The sequence below is a fragment of the Paroedura picta genome, chromosome 4 (assembly GCF_049243985.1).
Source record: "Paroedura picta isolate Pp20150507F chromosome 4, Ppicta_v3.0, whole genome shotgun sequence".
NCBI classification, from domain to species: domain Eukaryota; kingdom Metazoa; phylum Chordata; class Lepidosauria; order Squamata; family Gekkonidae; genus Paroedura; species Paroedura picta.
In genome coordinates, this window is record NC_135372.1 from 41,064,223 (window position 1) to 41,084,367 (window position 20,145).

A 20,145-nucleotide genomic window follows, 5' to 3' on the forward strand; every position below is an offset into this window, starting at 1 on the left:
ACCTGTGGTCCTCCAGATGTCCATGGACTACAATTCCCATGAGCCCCTGCCAGCAAATGCTGGCAGGGGCTCATGGGAATTGTAGTCCATGGACTTCTGGAGGACCACAGGTTGACTACCCTTGCACTACAGTTAACCTTCCTTCTGCTTGGTTCTGTGAACTTGAGGAAGGGTCAGTCTTCTGGGAGTGCCTAGAACAACTCTTGGATCCCTTCCCACTTTTAGGCTGGTGTCAATCTATTTGGAAATTACCCTGTCCATTTGACTAGGAAATGAGGTGTGTGAAATCAAGCAGGTGTTTTGAAGATGAAATGAGAGCTTTGAAACAGATTACAGTAGAAGTAATTTCCCCCCCCCCCAGCTTGGCCTGTAAGGAATGGCTCCTGAAAAATTGACTTATGGGAGAGTATCAGATGATTGGTAAGTATCCATCTGAGCCAGAATATAATCCTAGCTGTCGTTCCTTGGTTTGTGGATTATGCAAAAAGTCTACCAGTATAGGTAAGCTTCTGTAAGATACATTACAGCTGCTAAGGTGAGGTTTCTGGGTCCTTTCAGTCAGACTCTGGACTTCACCTGTTAAAAGAATAATGCTCTAGAAGCAGAAATGGATTGCCACTGAAGCCTTTAGGATAAGAGGCAGTTTACCAAAGGGAAGAGCAGGAAGCCCTTTTCCCCAAAGTAAAAAAAAAATGAAGATGACAGTGTCAAGTGAACCGTTCTTTCTCTTTCTAGTTGGGACCCACAAGAGCAACCAAGTCTTTGCTACTCCAGACCCTGAGGAGTACTGTCACTTTTTAGAGTCATTTTCTAGAGTGGGACCTATAAGGTCAGATCTTCCACTTGGAAGAAACCGAAAACATACTTTTCCATAGTATGATGGACTATCTGTTAAACAAAGCAAACTTCTGCTTCTGTAGTTCTTTGAAGGAACTAATGCAGAAGAATTACCCTTGCTACCAGATGCTGCTTTTGAACAAGGAAGTTCAACCTGTTCAGCAATAGCTCCCTTGAGGGTAAGGTGATTGTCCCTGTGGGCTGCATGGCAACAGCCTCTCTTGAGAACCTGCCATAACATGCCAGGGCATTCTGGGCTGCAGTTGGAGAGGGGGGAGGATGACAAGTTTGTGTAAGAAAATCCTTTCACTTGTAGAAATGCTCCAGTGGATCTAAACCACCATTGTGTTTATTGAAGTAGGCTTACAGTCACTCAGCTTGGAAGGATGGAATTCTGATTAGGACTACACTGCTACCCGTAGTAGGTAAAGATGGACTTGAGAAGGCAAATCTACATTGATGCAGTGATAAATCTGTAGGGGTTGTTTTGGGGTTTTTTTAAAGGTGCAAATGTATGCCTAAACCTTAACTGAAGAACTAGCTGGAATAAAGGATTTAACTGAAAAAGTAAAGAGACTTTAGTCTATAAATCTTCTCATGAACTTTTCATCTATATGGCTATCTCCTTTTAGCACCTGCTGTAGAGGACTATTAGTACAATCCTAAACAGCATTAACACCCTTCAAAGTCCACTGACATCAGTGACTGAGAAGGGCATTGCTTAAGGTTTCTCTGCTTGAGATGCTACCTGTGCTCTTAAATGGTACTTATGGCATTCTGAGATTTAACACCACCCACAACAGACATTTTCAGTGATGTCTTTTACTGAAGCATATTTCCTTTGTACTCTAGCAAGGAGTGGCTGAAAACTTCAAAGCAGGCAGGCTCAGTTAACTAGACCAATGTCTTTAGCAGTCTCTTCTAGCACATTTTTGTTTATCTCGAGGCTCAATTCCTGCATTAGTTTGGAAACAGAATCTTCCCCATCTCCTCCTGCAGCACATTCCACTATTCCTTCCACTGTAGCAGAAAGCTGATCAGAAGGCTTAATAAGGGTCACAGCATGGCCATTATTACTGTAAATCTGATTGTTCTTCATCCTTAGTTTGGGAGCAGGAAGGACCTGTAAAGGAATCAAAATATTTCTATATAAAATCTTGGTTTAAATCCATTAACACAACAAAGTTTTATTCAAGGTATAAGCTTTTGGGTGCAAGCACGCTTCTTTAGATACAATGAAACAGAATTTCCTCAGTCATTACATATTGAGGGGGGGAGTTATTTGACAAGAAAGGCATATTAGAGTCAATATGCATAAGTAACTGCATGATTATAACTAAGATTGGATTAAGGCAGTTGATAAGATCTGTGAATGGCAATAAAGTAGTATATGTAAATAAAAGAGTTAGCAGATGTGTAAACCAAGTTTGAGTCCAGTGGCACCTCAAGACTGATGAAGTTCAGTTCTGGATATAAGCAAGAACGGAGGGACTTAGCATGTGTAGATGCAAATTCCTTCAGATATGTTGTGTTTAATTCCAGGCCTTCAACACAATCACTGGGCCTAACAACATCAACCACACCATCTTAGGCTTATTCATGTGCTCATCTTCTAACACTGTATATGCCATTAAATGCCCACAGTGCCCTTCCGTTCTCATAGGGCCAAGGCAAACACGACAAACCCTCTGTTCAAGGAGAAACAGAGACAAATCTGGCATCAAGAATCACAAGACTGAGAAATATGTAGGCGTACACTTCAGCGTTCCAGGCGGAACTTCAGGAACTGAATGGAAAGGGAAATGGCTGAACTGCAAGTTATTACAGCACTCAAAGCAATGGAGTCCCCCCATGAGTCAACGGGGACATTGGTTTCTTATCTCACTACAAATGCTAACCTCATTCAGCCCTCATATCTACGTATAACATAGTTATTTTCTTCACTTTATTTCCTCCTAGAATTAATCCCAAACATGGAAGAATTTACTGACAGATGGGGATTTTTGTTAAAATTTGAGAACCAGCTTGGTGTAGTGGTTAGGAGTGCTGACTTCTAATCTGGGGAGCCAGGTTTGATTTCCCCCTCCTCCACATGCAGCCAGCTGGGTGACCCTGGGCTTACTACAGCACGGATGAAGCTGTTCTGACTAAGCAGTGATATCAGGGCTCTCTCAGCCTCACCTACCTCATGGAGGAAAGGGAAGGGGATTGTAAGCCACTTTGAGACTCCTGCAGGTAGAGAAAAGCAGCATATAAGAACCAATTCTTCAAAATTTGTTGGCAAGTAATTCTGCCTATCTTTTAATGATTGTTTCGTTTATACCCTTTTTTTCTTTTTTTCTATCCTTTATATTTCAGAATATAATTATTTTTAAAAGCTTGTTATTCCAGTTTGGTCCTTGAATCTGTTAAATGTGGTATTTATTGTTCAGTTACTTATTCATGTTCTCTAATTAGCCCTTCCTGGCAATTAACCCCCCCCCCCACACACACACACACACCCCTATATGTAACGTTTGAGGAAATCTGTTCCAGGGGATTTAAAGGAGTTTGCACCTACACATTCTAGTCTTTCAGTTCTCATTTAATCCCAAAATTGAACTTCACTGGTCCTGGAGGTGTTAAATTTTGTTCTTATATTTGTATGCTAATTTATTGCCATTCATAGATCTTATCAACTAAATCCAATCTCAGTTATACCTGCCCAGTTACTTGTGCAATCTTGACTTTACCCAACCCTTTCTGGCAATTAGCCCCCCTTCCTATATGTCTTAGAGGTGCCACTGGACTCAAACTTTGTTCTTCTGCTTCAGACCAACATGAATCTATCTTTGATCTTTTTCATCTTAGACAAATTTTCTAATTAGTCTTTTAAAAACATCTTCTCAGTCTCCCTTCTGTAATACGATTTACACAAACGTTACAGTGATTTTTTTACCTTGATGTTTATTCCACCAAAACTACCACGTGAACCATCGCTGGTTGTGAAGTTACTGCAGTGGTGAATTTTGTTACCCTCCAGAGTAGCAGAGCTTCCAGGATACAGTTCAACTCCAGCCCCCTGAATACAAACATTAATAATACTGTGAACAATACTGTGCCTAGCTTGCAGATGAATGCAGGACTGATGTAAAGCATTTAGAATCTCTAAGCAACATGAGCCACATGGAACATGCAGAAAGGGTAATGGGCCACAGCTCCGCTTGACCTTGGTGCAGCCATCAAGGGTAGTTGCCACAACCCACCACGGGCTGAGACATCATTGGTATACATTGATTTGACCTGCATATTTCCTATTTCCCAACTGCTAGGGGATTACTCAAATGTTCTGTCCTTGCTTGTAAACGAATAGAAACAACAGGGGCGCACAAGGATCAGTCTATACCAGCAGAATTAGGTGATGTTCACTGGACTTAAGGCTGCAAAGGGGAGGGGGTTGGGGGTATACTTGAATACAAAGATTCTCCCATATTAAAAGCCCAAACAATTCACACACAGAAAACAAGCACTTGTTTCCCAGAGCTTTTGCCTGGTGTCAAAGCTTTCTGTACAGTATGGAGGTGCCAGAAAAGGCACCAAGTATAAAGGGGGAGGAGAGCGACTTGCAGATTGGCCACCCATTCTCCCGTGGGTACCCACTTCGCTTCAGGAAATTGGGAGCATGCTCAGTAGAGCCTGTGGCTTGCATTGTTAACGGAGAAGGCAGTCTTTATGATACCCAGTTAGAGTTAAGGGGAAGCACTGGCCCTCTGAATTGGGGGGATTTTTAAAAAATAGACTTCTGTGCAGATTTAGCAGATGGCAGCCTTTAGACCACTGTCCCAGAAGAGAAAAAAAGAGCTAAGGTTTATTTTGCAAAGCTTTTACTTATCTCTCCCAATTGAACCAGATCAATATTTGTAAAGTATCCTTGCTGCTTTGTGCAAGCACTTTCACTTTCCATATGTGGAGGTTAGATCCACGTCAGCTTGAACAAGGGCTTTCTCAGTTTTAGTCTGGAATGTTTTGTGATGTGGGTACTAGAACTTTTGAATGGGCTTTTGGTTAGTTTGGCTCTTTGGTCTCATTCTACTTTCCTTTGTAGGATCCAAGTTATTCTGATCAGTTATCTTGTCTACAAACTACTTTGAACGTTGTGGGAAAGTGGTATACAAATACTGTAAGCACTATACAAGGTACTGAACTGAAGCAAAGTACCTGTGCTCCTGTAATCTCACTGTTTGCAACTGTTAGAGAAGCCCCGGCGAGTACACAGACTCCAGTTCCTTCGCATTTAAGGATACAATTCTCCAGTACTGTGTGTCCAGATTCAACTACTAGAATGCCATCAACAGTTCCTTGCTGTATCAAAGTAAGATTCATAAACTTTATACTTTGGGCCCGGGAGACAACAAAATTCTCATGGGAAGGGTTTGAAACAATCATTATTTCCTCTGGTCTTCCAACTCCTAAACAAAATAAATAAATATAAATGGAGGAAAGCCCTCATATCTGGCTAAATGAATTAATTATTTTATTATTATTATTTTATTTATTTATTATATTTATATACCACCCTCCCCGGAGGCTCAGGGCGGTTTACATAGAACATAAGAACAATACATGAAACAGTCTATAACATGAATAACTATACAATAATAATAACTAATGCACATAAAAGGAAGGGAGAGGCAAAAGGAAGGATTACAAATGGAAACAAAGGAAATATATGAATAAATTGCTATGTAGCTTTGCTAGGGACCAACAGTGAGGTTTTATAGTATTCCAAAACAGACAACATTTGGGACAAATGTTGTGATGAGAACATGGTCAGATGTGACACAAACCATCTATACTGTTTATTTTCTAATCCTTAAGTGTTCCTCTATCCCTGTTGTCCTACTGAGCCCATAGCTTGCTCCCAAGCACAGGACCTATTCCAAGAGAAAGCAGCCCATAATTCACACCAGCCAATGTGCTAATCTTGAACAATTCACTCTCCTTTAAACACAGAATGCCATGAACGATATTGGTTATGTCAGATATTTCCTTTGTTTTCATTATTTATTAAAAAGTACAGTCCCTATTCTAAGCTGTTAATCAAATATGCAAAGAAGCAAAAAAGTGTAACAGTGACCTTTAATGGTAATATCTTCAGTTAGCATGGAAAGATTTGCAGCTTTATATTCTCCAGGGAAAATAAGCACACTATCTCCACTGTAACAATCGTCCAAAGCAAAGTTTAAATTTTCTTCAACAGCATGATATGAGTCGGTGTATAATTCTTTGTCCTGAGACAAAATAAAACAAAACTGAGCAATTCTTAATCCTTCAATTAATCTCTTTTCTATAGAAAGACTACTCATGGGTCTCTTTGACTATCATCATGTCTGTGTAATTCAGAATTCCAACAACTGAGTGGTCAGCTTTTCCAGACCTCATTTTTGTGTGGCCCACTGAGCTGCATACATCTGCCAGAGTCACGACAGCAGTCCTTTGACGTTAGAATCACATGACAGGAAAAAGAGCCAGAGTGATGCCAGCCATGAAGAGCAACTGATAGGCCACTGTGTGAAACAATGCTGCACTAGAGCCATTGCTGGTCTGACCCAGCAGGGTACCTCTTATGCTAAAAAACGGATATTTGTTCTATGGCAAGCCAGGGCAACGCAGTCAGAAATTAAGATGTGAATAACATAATCCCATCTCTGTGATAATCTAATTGACCTCAAGCAAGCCATTCTTTCTTGACCTTCCTGAGAATTCTCATCTACTTTACAGGACTGAAATACAGCAATGTTTGAAAAAGCTATTCAGGGGTGGCCAACTTGTTATCCACATGTCCGCAGTTTGGCCACCCCTGATTATACCAATGCTAAATATTAGTGGGTTGTATTCCAGCAAGGGTAGATGATGCTTCCTACTCCTGTCATTTATTATATGGTCCAATCAGAAAATATCATCCAAGCAAATATCTTTAACCGCTCCTGCTTCCTAACTTAGGGGAGTCCCTCAGTGAATTTTGCATGCAGCTCTCAAAACCATGAACACCAGGCCATCCCTACGCCACTCTTATGAAGTTAAAGTTTTCATACCATTTCCACTGGTGTTGTTTTTGCAACAATGTAAGTTACAGTTTCCCCGTAATCTCTTCGTCCTTTCCTACGTCGCAATATTCTTGGGGTCAGAGGTCCATGAGCCCTGAAATTTAAAATGATTTCTGAACTACAGTTAATGTTGGACAAAATATTCTGCGGATGTATGTAAAGCAGTCTGACATCAAGCCAGCTTAAATGCTGCATCTGTTTCAGATTTAAACAGATACAGGCATTTAAGCCAAAACAATATCCCTATACACAAGGAACATACCAGAAATATCTGGCACTGAAAAGCCTTCAAACTGAAGATCAAGTATTCAGCATTTCTGCTCTTTTGCCAGACTACATTTACAACTGGAACAAGACGCTGTAGCCCCTAGAAATGTATGGCATGGTTCTTGACTTACAAATTGTTTCTCAGGAAGAAGCAAAATGTGAATGTCAGCTATGTGTTTCAAAACAGGTAGTTTTAATTTTAAACTTGACTAGAAGGTCCTGGTATCAAAGGTCCTGGTGCCTGAATGCATTGTCACAAAGTGAGATTCTAAAGATACACTCCATATTCTCCTCTCTCCATTCATTTCCACTACTTTGTTTTAGATATATTGTCCCTACACTTTTAAATATTGTCAGAAAGAGGACAATGTGGAATCAAAAGAGCCAGTTTGATGTAGTGGTTAAGAGTTGCAGCTTCTAATCTGGCGAGCTGGATTTGATTTCCCACTCACCACATGCAGCCAGCTGGGTGACCTTGGGCTAATCACAGCCCTGATAGTGCTGTTCTGACCAAGCAGTCCTGTCAGAAGCTCTCTCAGCCCCACCTACCTCACGGGGTGTCTGTTGTGGAGTTAGGAAGGGAAGGCAATTGTAAGCTGATTTGAGATTCTGGCCAGTGAAAAGCAGAGTATAAAACTCTTCTTCTTCTAATGTATATTATAAATGATGAACCTCACTGACTGGACTTAAGTCTACCAGTTTTAACACCTTGGGAAACTGCAGAACTAATGTGGACAAGTAATCATACAATGCAGAACAAGTAATCATAACCCCCATGTCCTTTTGTTGTTGTTTTGTTAAGAAGGTGGAAAATACTGACATGCATTTTATTATATTTTTTATTACCAGTGTGGCTCATCCCCAAATTGCTTAGCAAAATCTGTACAGCAGTTAGGGCACATTCCCAGAAGGAGCTGAATTCAAGCTACCTATCTCTGTACAGAGATTCTTCCCTGCTGCCTTAGGTCCTTTAGTCAGGGATGCCGGAGAGTGTATGCCTTTAAAAAAATGACTTTCTTCACACCATGAGCTGTGGATCCCCTCCCTCTCCTGCATCGTTTCAAGGAAGCACTGTAATGGAGGAAACTGCACCCTTATGAAAACAATCTTAAATCACCCCTTTTATATAAGCCTGGACCTCTGAACAGATTGTTAGATGATCTGATCCTAGATATAGTCATGTAGATCACCAGTTTCAATGGAACTCACTACCTGATAAGTGATAATTCCACTGCGTTTTGTATTCTTTCAGTAGTTCTACTGGGGAGAAGCAGATGTGGGAAAACTAAGAATCGCACCTAGTGGCCAAGCCCTACAAGCTGCTATACAAGACAGCAAGTGTTAAACAGTAAACGTGCTTTTTCTTGCTGTCAAGCCAGCAGAACTGCATGGAAGAGTGCAGCGCATTAGGACACATGGAAGGATTTTCAGGCAGTAATATGTCAAACGAAATTACCTCAGGCGTAGATCTTCCCATACTTTCAATAATCCACACAGCATTATTAGTTCATAGTATTTTTTCCAGCATTCAACGGCTTCTTCCGCTGTGGGCTCCTCCTTAATATTACTTTGGTAGTGAATCAACTCCAAATGCATGCTCTTATACTTCTCCAGGTTTTTTCTAAAACGGTGCGCAAGTGGAGCAGGGATAATCCCATTCTGCATGTCACACCAGCTAAGAAGAATTAAGAAAGTTACACATTCTTTCTTTGGAAGTAGAGGGAAACCTAAAGTGTCGTCCTCATCAGATGCCGGGGGAGGTGGTAAACATGTCCCAATGGTATCAATTCACGATGGAATGCTGCCACCATGGAGAGAAAAATACATGGTGATTTTCTATATTTGGGGAAGGGGGGGTCAATTTTAGAAGTCTGAAGTGAGGACATCCAGCCACACGCTTTCTGCTTCCTTTTGCCTCTTGTGAGGATAAGGAATATACTTACATTTTGATTCTCTCTTCTATCAGTGCTGCATAGGTCTCATTGTTTTCATCATCATCCCAGTCTCTCCAAAGGAAGTCATAGAAAAACCTAAATAAAGCCCATACCGGCATTAAATGCAATTATTTTATACTATGCAATGACAGGCTGGAACAAAACAATCAAGGACTGCCTCTGCCACACAGCAAAATAAGACAAGGAAAAATCAGTATAAAATTTTATAAAATGCAATTATCTTAACGCTACAACATATCCCCATGCAGAAAAATCAGTATAGCTATGGACCAATCTTTTTTTGATGCCAACTTTTCACTTGCCTATCAGAACAGCAGCAAATGGCCAGTCCTAGATAAGTTATGCAAACAGGGTAAACAGCCAGTTGCCTAGGGCTGCTGCATCTGATCCCAATGAATCCTTCCTCAAGGGCCTAATAAGCCCTGGGAAGAAGACTCTTTTCCATTTTATTGCCTGGAACTACAACAAGGAGGCTGACAATACTGTTGTGGTTCCCTAGCAATGGGGGTATTCATTGCTTAAAGCTATAGGCATTGTTTTTATTATTGAGGAGGGGCCTTAATCCCCTAGTGTAGTGGTCCCCAACCTTTTTCAGGCTGGGGACCGGTGGCAGCAGGGAGGGTGATTGCCCGGCCGCGCCTGCACGGCCGAAAAAGCGCAATGCGCATGTGCAACTGGGCCGCGCATGCACGCATGCGCTATGTGCGGGCGAAAACACACATGCGCAAAAGTGCCAACCATGCGCAAAGTGCCGCTCATGCACAGTTTCAGCCGTGCACAGCACATGTGCGCATGCGCGGCCCAGTCACGCATGCACATTGCGTGAGCACAGCCCTGCTTCCCTCTCCCCCCCCCTCCCACAGTAAGAAGCTTGCCGGGCAGCAAGCTTGCGGCCTGGGAAGTTTCTTACTGCGGGGAGGTGGGGAGAGGGAGCCGCGGCCTGGTGGTTGGGGACCACCGCCCTAGTGTACTTTTTTTAGATTTCAGGTTTTTCTGCAAACTCTAGGTTTTTAGTAGAAAACTATAGGAGTCCAGCAGCACCTTAAAGACAAACAAAATATGTGATAGGGTGTGAGCTTTTGTGCGTCACTGCTCACTTCTTCACATATCTGAAGAAGTGAGCAATGACTCACTAAAGCTTATCCCCTCCACAGCTTGTTAGCCTTTAAGGTGCTACTGGATTCTTACTCTTTTCTACTGCTACAGGCTAACATGGGTACCCATCTGATCTAGGTTTGTAGAAAGATTGGTCTCATCTGTTCATAGTTCCAGTCTCCAGATTTAAGTATCCACAAATTTGGCCATGCTGAGAATTGCATTGATATTCAGGTTCTGACTTGGGTTATTCTAAAATATTATCAAAAATTATTTTACTTGAGAGGGAGGCGGAGCCATGGCACTTGGATAGCTCGATTACTTCGAGCTCCTGTTCCACTGAGGGTCAATCACTGCTGTGATTGACAGAATCGGGTTTTGGGTACGCTAACCCAACCATAAATCTTCTCAGGAATTCCTTGTGAATCTCTGGGGCCTCTCTGTTCCGCAGGGAAATTAATCTCCCACTGGAACGTAAGCTCAGTGTGCACAGGGTCCAGCAAGCGCCGTCCGCCATCTTAAAATCTTTTTTCCTTTTCTTCTTTTTTCAACTCTGCAATCTACAAAGCTTATTTTAATCTTCCAAGATAATTGGACACCTCCCAGCAAGACCTTCAACTCACTACAACTCCGGAGCGAAAACATCTGGCAGACATCAGATCGAGCCTACAAACAGTGAGTGGGGTTTCCCTCGGCACCTTCTTCCCTGGAATGAACTCTCGGCGTGGAGAGTTGCTCTCGCTAATCCAAACAAGCCAGAGTGACAGGATTTATTACCACTGAGGGGGTGAAGCAGCCAAATTCCAAGATATTGAGTCATTAATCAACGCAGAGATGCAAGTGCTTTTCCGCTTCTCCGTCTATACTTTCCCCCCCGTTTCTGGCTCTGCTTGATGCCACCTCATCATGAGGCAGGCTAATTTTCTTTTCTAAGCGAAGAAGGACTTAAATCAACTCAAACTAATAAGTATTATATCTGTTTTTGGTCTTCGAAGATAAGAGAGATTAGAGCCGTGGAATCTCGCGAGAACTAAGCTCTAGAAACATTCCTTTAATTCAAAACAGACTGTTGCTTTCGTTAGGACTCTGTAGGACCTCTACTGGCTATCTGCAAAATTGCAAATATATTTTGGAAACAACATATGCATAATTGATTAACAAAATTCCAAACCTGGAACATGTTTTCGTTTAAAAAATTTGCATATCTTCTAGATAAACAAACACAAGACCTGAAAGAATCTCTAAATGGTTCACTTAAAAATATGCTCATGGAGTTTAAAGGCATTAAGGAAGAAGTCTCTAACAGGAATGATGAACCAATGGTAGTGGCTGATGATAGCTTTAAACAAGATGGAAAATTACCAGCAGAAGAGGAATCTGAAATTATGGAGATGGAAAAGGGGATGTCAGAGTCTTGCAGCTCAGATAAGGACACCCTACCTGAGAAGATATATAGCCACTCCAAAGCAACAATACACAAGAAAGACATATGGATCTGCGGTGAAAGCAATCGATTGAAAGGAGCTTCATGGAAAAACATCTGTACTGATATTGGAGTCCAGGAGGTACAACTGCTTCAAGATTTATCGATGTATACTTCGAGGGAAAGACTACAACTGTACTTTCCCAGCCAAAGACCAATAGGACAGAACATTAGTCAACGGGAGCTACAAGACGTAATAAGCCTCGAAATGAGACCTCCTTAAGAAGCTTGGGGAATGGAAATGCAACACAGTGGTCGAAATTCCTTTCCTCTTTTACCTCCTGTATGTAGCCATATAGGCAATATAACTAGTTAAGAAGTTAATCTGGGGTCTAAGATCTTTTAAGTAAGCTGAATCTGTATTATTAAACCTAATTTCGCACTGCCTACTAGCTCAAAATCAAAGCATAACTAAAAGGAGACACCTAATGGAATGGGCTTATATTATAGTGTGGGATTTTAGATTTCCTATGATAGCTGAATTTGAATTATCTAGCATATCTCTGTAGTGACTTTCAGCCTAAATTTAATGCATAACTAAAAGAAGGTTTTTAACTGAGGAGGTGTAAATATAACTAACGAAAAATCTATTCTATTAATTAATGAAGACTCCATTTTATTATTTCTGGTATTAACAATGTATACTTATACATATTTGTTTCTCTTCTTTCTGTACAATTAAGCAGGCTTATTCTTTTTTTTCCTTTTTCCCTTTTTCTAGTGAAAATGTGGAGGGCTCTAGGACTACGTTAAGTATAAACTGTTTATGATTGTTAAAACTATCAGAAACTATGCAAACAAATGTTGAAATGATGGTAACAAGGTAGACTTCTCTTTTTAAATGTGGTGCAAACGTGAAAAAGTCTATAAAAAGTCTATAAGCTTTGGGTAAAAGTCCATAATATTGTAGCCAGTTTATAATCTTAAATGGAGAGAAGAGGGTTTTTAAGATTGAAACAGGGAACCAAAATGTTTTTCCACAGTGCTTCCTAACCCACATACAGAGCTTCTTCTTCTATGCGACGACGGCAGAAAAACTAGAATTGGCCAAGAAATGGAAAACGTAAGAACTACCCTCGACAGAAGACTGGGTGAATAAACTAGCTGATCTTACCAAGATAGTCAAACTGACACTAAGAGGTCTTTCAAGAACAATGGGGCCCTTACCTGAACTATTTACAAAAGGGATTAAAAATGGGGAACCAAGTGTATCAAATGAAGAGTATAGCTCTCCTTTTCTGTATTAACAATGTAGATTGCATGTATCTTACTGTCTTCAACTCTTCAATTCTGGAAAATAAAATAAAAACTTTCTATAAAAAAAAAAAAAAAAAAAATTATTTTACTTTAAGAATATCTATGTTCATTGTTCCAAGGCAGTAATTAATTTTTGTAATTGTCTTTCCAACTCTGCTTGTGTTTGTTTGGCTGACCAGTCACCCTCATGCATGAATAATTTATAACACATAAATTAGTAATACCTGAAAAGACTTCAGAGATTGAAACCAGACCAAGAAATCACATAAAATGAAGCCACACTTTATTATAAGGAAGGAAGGAACCCCTGTTTAATTGGTAGAATATCCATTGTTACCCTATTTCTTCCACTTCTCAAAAGTAGGAGGATCAGTTATGTGTTTTATACCCAAAAATGTCTTATACAGACAAAACTTGAATGAAATAGTTTACACTTAAAACCAAAATGTCTTCTGAAAATGATACTTTAAATAATTGTTAAGTGATATGATCATCATGCATATTTGACATATGCAAGGAACTTGCCATTCCAAAGCTAGAAGCACCAAATTCATGATAAGAATCAAAGCAAGCCCCCAGGGGGATAATGTTGCTATGTCAGCCATGCCTCCACATGACAATCTAGTGAGACAACGCAGATCTGAAAGCCCTTCAGTCTTCAGGAATGTAAGACTGAAGCAATACTCATAACTTCTGGAGACTGCAATTTTGTAGTAACATTACAGCCTAAAACAAAGTTAATACGTGGTTTTTTTGGGGAGGTGGTGGTGGTATATATTCTATATCAAAAGTAGGCTGCATGGTGAACTCATCAATATAGAAAGTCTGCTGACTGAAGGCAGAATCATGTACCTACTGTCTAATAAGAAAGAGTTTGCCATCCTTTCGCAGGGCCTGCAAAATGGAGCTCTTCCGTCAGGCTTAAGGTTGAGGCCGGCGCCTCCCCTTTTTAGATCAGGCCCCCACCTCTAGACCAGCAGTGATAGTTCCGCCGCCATCAGGCGGGAGGGGGGGTTGGGGATTGTTTTTAGGTGCTGTTATGTATTAGGGGTTTTATGGGGTTTTTACATGTCATCCGCCATGAGCCTTAGGGGAGTGGCGGGCTAGAAATCCAATAATAATAATAATAATAATAATAATAATATATCACAAGTTTTGTTAAAAGCAGTTTTGTGCTACTGAGAAGGCTGAGTTTTTCATGTACCAGAGCTGCCCTCAGGCTCCCCAATTTTGGAAAATAGTCACGACCACATTATCAACAGATGTAAATATGACAAGTCCTCATACTCCAGTGTATTACTTCAGTATAAGCAATTTATTTATAGATTCTTACTTAAGACTCAACTAACCCTTGTTGGTGGTTAATTCATTATCACATATCTTTTTCTACTGTCCGAAATATGTTGCAGTTGGAGGGAAATTCTTTGTAAAGTAGCTTTTTTAAAATATTCAAAAACTTCAGATATTGATATTACTTACAACAAAACGTGCACAATTGAGATACCTAAATGCATCTTTATTGTTATTTCCAATTCCTAAATGCTTAGGTCTGAATAAAGTGTAAAAATATATATATGTGTGAATTACAGAAAGTTATCCTCTACTGCAGGGGTAGTCAACCTGTGGTCCTCCAGATGTTCATAGACTACAATTCCCATTAGCCCCTGCCAGCAAATGCTGGCAGGGGCTCATGGGAATGTTAGTCCTTGAACTGGAGGACCACAGGTTGACTACCCCTGCTCTACTGTATTTCTTTTACCTAACTGCTGAATGATAATGGAAAATGATTAGGATGTGACAAATGCCTAGGATCCGTTAACTGATCACCATCAGGTTTTTGAGAGTTTAAATTCTATAACTTCAGTTAAGAAATAATTCTGCATAGTATTTACATTTCCCTTCAGTCACATGTAATCTTTAAGTCAATATTTAGCACTCATAACAAAAAAAATCCCTTTTTTGGCACATTAACTATGGAATATCAAATTTGAGAAATATATACCTCACAGTATCCAAAGCTTTGGCTATATCAACCACCACTCTATCTTGTCCTTCAACAGGATAGACTTCCAGAAGAGGCACACAATGATCCATTTCTTCCAGCACTTCATCAACTAATTGTCTTGGAATATTTGCAATATTAGAAGAAAATGGTTCGGCTACAGATACAGAGACTTTGAAATTAGCAGAGGGATCCTGTGGCGGCTGGCAACACATAACCTAAACAAAATCACAGGGTGAAAAAGATAGTCAGGCTTGTGTATATCTTCCCCAAGGTTTTGACGACTGAAACTAATTTTAATTATGCAATTACACATTAAGGCTTTAACTCTTAAATACCAACTTATTTCTGCTATACAGCCTGGATAATCATATGTAGGGAAATGAAGAGTAGAAGGTGTAGTGAGGTGACATGAAATTTACCAATGTAAAAAAGAAGTAAGGAATCTAGTTAACCATAAGCCATAAACAGGCCATATTTCATTGCTAACTATTGCCCCTGTAGGCAACATATACCCTAACATCTCCTTTGAGAGGGAGAAACAGTCAATATGTAATCAGTCCCATCAAGAATGTCAAGAAAGTCAGCAAATCTATTAGTCTTGGTACTACAGAACTCTCAAAGAAATTATATCTGACAAAATTTGTGACAATTATAATAGCTTTTATGTCACTATATACACAAAGCATCCAAATAACAGCATCCCTGGAATTATGACATTTACAGAAAAAAATGTTTTTTGGGGGGGAAAGTGAGGGCAAAAGCCAGTGGCATATCTAGCTGATTTGGTGATGTGGGGACTGATGGGTGGGCAGGGTTTGGTGATGTAGAGGGGGGGGCAGACCCCACTAGGAAGAGTCCCAGAGAAAGCTGTTCTCTGCATCCTCTACCTCTCACTGGCAGTCTTCAAGCAGTGGCCGGGTGGACAGGGTTGCTCTAGGTTGATCCTGCACTGAACAGGGAGTTGGATAGGTGGCCTGTATGTCCCCATCCAACTCTATGATTCCTTGAATCTATGACAGCAAGGGGAGAGGAAAAGAAGTGTGACCAGATGGGAGAGCAAAGGAAGACTGAAGAAAGTAGGGAATGGGAAGGGTGGGAAGAAGTGGAGCCCATAGCAGGAAGGGAAAGAATGGGATTTCCTTTACCTCTGCAAGTCCCCAATAAATGCAGTGCAATTTTAAATTTAAAATAACTACACTATGGTTTCTGAAATAATATTCAGAAAGTGACACGTCTATGCATTGATCTATGGGAAAGGGAGAAATGTATATCGAGGCACTCATAAGATATACAGGGCTCAGAATAGTTAATGCTATAAAGGCAATAACCTGAATCAGAGCTATAAAGTATTTTACTGAATTGTTATAGAATCCTGCTTCACTGATTTTTATTGTGAACACAAATGTGTTTTTTTTACTAATTGTGATTTTAGAAAGTTTAGAGGGAAAGGTAGGCCTCAGTCTTCCTTTAATGCATTTTCATACACTAACAAAGGGATAGTTAAACAGGTGGAGGTTTAGTTGCCACTGTGATGTATCTCAGTCATGAAATCAAACATCAGGTGCGTAGCAGTTTCCTAGAATGGCTTGTAACAATTCCTGAAAGATATTAGTATTCAGGCTTTCAGGCACCAGTGACTATCAATAAAGTCTTTAAAACTAACATAGTTACTTAAGACAAAGTAGTAAAGATGACTTTAGTTACCTCCACAAGCACACCAACATACGGTATGGAGATTTCTTCAGAATTGACAAAAAAAAGTTCTGGATTGGTCTTCCAGACTCCGAGCCACTTCTCTTTCATCTTCAGCTTCTCCAGAAGATATTTACTAATAGCCTCGTTGGAATCTTCTGCCTTTCACATGGTAGAAGGTAAAATGTACAGCACATCATTTTAATTGCTCCTCTTTTTCAACATGAGAAATGTGTTTGGCTAGTTTCAAAAACTAAGAACAAAACATTTTGCAGTATTAGTCTATAAGCAATACTATGTTTTCAGTCATCATCTTTTCTAGAATATCTTAATCGTGATGGCTGAGGATAAATTGTGAATCTGTCAGGTCTTGTAACAAGGCTTGTTATAGATTACCAATTATTGTGATCAAGAAACTTAATCAGAAACTGGTCACTGAAGCCAGCTTCTGTATGAAATTGAGAAACAATCGTTCATTCCAAAACCTGATATTCCCTGGGACAATTTTCAACATGTACATGTGCAACCTGTTACTTGAAGGGAATATATATGATTAGGCACAGTACAAACAAGGCTTAAAAGTGGCACAGGTGTACTGCTGCAACTATGTGAAGAGCACATTGTCCAAGGAAATTGGAGACATTTAATTTAGAAGTGGATGTCGAGGTTAAGGCAGTCCTACTCTCCTGAAAGCAAACCCTACTTTTTAGTGTTTTGTGCAATGGTGACAGTTTGCAGCTGTTCAGAAATGAAGGGAAAGCACTCTGCACCTGCTCAAACATATCCTTTATTAACAACAAAACGGCATAATCAAAGAAAGACAAAAGATAGCGGGGAGGGCATCCAACTCCTACACAGTAGGAAGAACTTTGCAAACCAGCTTCTGAAATTCTATTTGAAATTGGTTTGAACTGTGCTTTAGATACTGTCAAGCAATGTTTTGACTTTGTGAGCAATCTGCAAGAGTAGAGAATCCCCTCTTTTACCCTGTTTTGAAGGATAACCTTGTAACACATCAAGCTGCCTTATACTAAAATCAGTATTGTCTACTCTGGCAACAGTTTTAGAGGATCTCTGGCAGGGTTCCTTCCTACTGGAAATATATGTGATTGAACTAAGGGTCTTCTCCATATAACATAGATGTCCTATCACTAAGCTACAGTCTTCTCTCAAAATGGGGCTATGCTAACAGCTCCAACACCATGACCATCCTCTCCAGAGCTGTATTGCGGATGGATGTATCCAGCCCAGATGTGAAATCTCAAAAGCTGGGGGACCAAAGGAACTGACAAACCAGAATATGGATTAGGGTTCGTCAGTCCCCATGTGGGACCTGAGGATCCCCTGGAATTTACAGCTCCTCTCCAGACCAGAGATCAGTTCCCCTGGAGAAAATGGATGCTTTGGAGGGTGGATTACACTCTACTGAGGCGCCTCCCCTCCTCAAATCCCAGGTACTCCCCCAAATCTCCAAGTATTTTCCAACCTAATGCAGCCATTCCTAGTATGGATTGCGGCTGTATTCATATTAGGGTTTCCAGGTCCCCCCTAACCACCAGCAAGCAACAGGGTGGAAGGGTTGCCAGATCCAGGCTGGGAAACTCCTGGAGAGTTGGAGGTAGAGCCTGGGGAGGGCAGTGTGCTCAATGGGGGTCAATGCCACAAAGTTCACCCTCCAAAGCATCCGGGCTTTTTGCAGGGGGACTGATCTCTGCAGCCTGGAGACGCGCTGTGATCCCCAGGCCCCACCCGGGGGCGACCATCTCTGATTCACATAGACTTTAATGGGGGGAGGGGGGGAGAAGGAGACTGCGTTGCGATGGGGAAGAACTCCGCGTCTGCCTTCTTCTTCCCAGGACGGCCGGAGCCAGAGCGGGCAGAAGGTGCCCCCTCTGCGGCCGGAGCTTCACCTTGCAGCCCTTGAGGATGTCGTCGCAGTACAGCGCCACCTTCTCCCTGCCGCTCAGCGCGCCCAGGTGCGACGGGTACTGCGCGGGCAGCGGGCCGGCTTCCCCTTCCCCCTCCTCCTCCTCTTCTTCCCCCCCGCTGGGGCTCAGCAAGTGAAGCCGGCGGCGGCGGCGGCGGGAAGGACGAGGCGAGGCTCCCCCCGTGCCCGAGCTGAGGCAGGCGCCCAGGGCTTCCGCCGCGGCGCCCCCCTCCTCCGTCTGAACGGCCACGCTCGACGCCATGGCTCCCCGCCGCCCACGGGGCTTTCCGCGAACGGCTTCGGCGAGGGGCGACCAACGGACAGCCAATGGGAGACGCCTTCGCCTCGCCCGTCGTCACAAACGGCCGGCTTCGCCCTCGACGCGTTCTCGCGCCCGCTTGGCTTCTTCCGCGGCAGGCATGAACGAGGCGAACTTGGGCTGGAAGTAGTGCCGTCGGGTGCCACACAGACCCCAAACAGGGTTGCCAACCTCCCTAGGCGCCGGGAGAAAATGGCCTCGTCGAGGAGTGGGCGCCATTGCATTACAGCCTGCTGCTGAAGTGCCTGCTGTCGCCTGGCTCCACCTCCACACACATTCATGCATAAGCTCTGTGTGGTTATCTATATCTATCTACGCCAGGGGTAGTCAAACTGCGGCACTCCAGATGTCCATGGACTACAATTCCCATGAGCCCCTGCTTGCTTTCTGGAGGGCCGCAGTTTGACCTACACACATATACACGCACAGAAGAGTTGGGTTTTATATGCCGCTTTTCTCTACCCGAAGGAGTCTCAAAGCAGCTTACAATCCTCTCCCCTCTCCCCACAACAGACACAGAGGGAGGTGAGGGTGCGAGAGCCCTGATATTACTGAAGAAGGTTGGTTCTTATATGCCACTTTTCTGTACCGGAAGGAGTCAAAACAGCTTACAATCCTCTTCCCTCTCTCCACAACAGACACCCTGTCAGGGAGGTGAGGCTGAGAGTGCCCTGATATTACTGCTCAATCATAATAGCTTTCGAGGGTGGACTCCATAGTAGTGTTATACTTCACGGAGGTCCCTCCCTGCCCCAAATCCCACTCACTGCTAGCTGCATCCCCAAGGTCTGCAGGTATTTCTCAATCCAGAGCTAGCAACCCTAGGGTGCCGGCACTCGGTGGAATAGTAGGAACTACATGAGGGTGCACCCCAGCAGGCTACTTTTACTCCTCACTTAGGCAAATGGCCCATAAGAGGTTGTTTGTGTGTGTGTGTGTGAGAGAGAGAGAGAGGGGGGGGGGCTGTACCTGGAGACTGGGACAGAAGTAGTTTTGGGTGAGGGAGATTGCTTGTCTCAACTGAACTCCCTATCTGTTAAGTGGGGCACAGAGCCTTCCTTTGGGTAGATTTCTCACACCCACACTGTAGCAAATTAGCTTCATGCTCTTGACCATATTTCCTGTCTTGGTGGCCTGGGAAGTTTGGTAGGTTGTCTTTGTGATGGACATCAGAAAACGAGGCTCTAGTTACTGAAACAACAGCGACTGTAAGGGAAGAGTG

At 42.1% G+C, this 20,145-nt stretch overlaps 1 protein-coding gene across 1 annotated transcript; it reads right to left on the reverse strand.

Moving 5' to 3' along the window:
* Positions 1 to 124: 124 nt before the first annotated feature.
* On the reverse strand, positions 125 to 18,939 carry SHCBP1L (SHC binding and spindle associated 1 like). The gene is made up of 10 exons (XM_077332611.1): positions 18,588 to 18,939; positions 16,690 to 16,839; positions 14,983 to 15,200; positions 9,134 to 9,220; positions 8,647 to 8,865; positions 6,912 to 7,017; positions 5,954 to 6,107; positions 5,035 to 5,285; positions 3,776 to 3,898; positions 125 to 1,960 (listed from the first exon to the last, which is right to left on the reverse strand). Exons 1-10 carry the CDS (start codon positions 18,864 to 18,866, stop codon positions 1,724 to 1,726), a joined length of 1,824 nt encoding a protein of 607 aa, XP_077188726.1. The 5' UTR covers positions 18,867 to 18,939; the 3' UTR covers positions 125 to 1,723.
* Between the last annotated feature and the right edge of the window lie 1,206 nt (positions 18,940 to 20,145).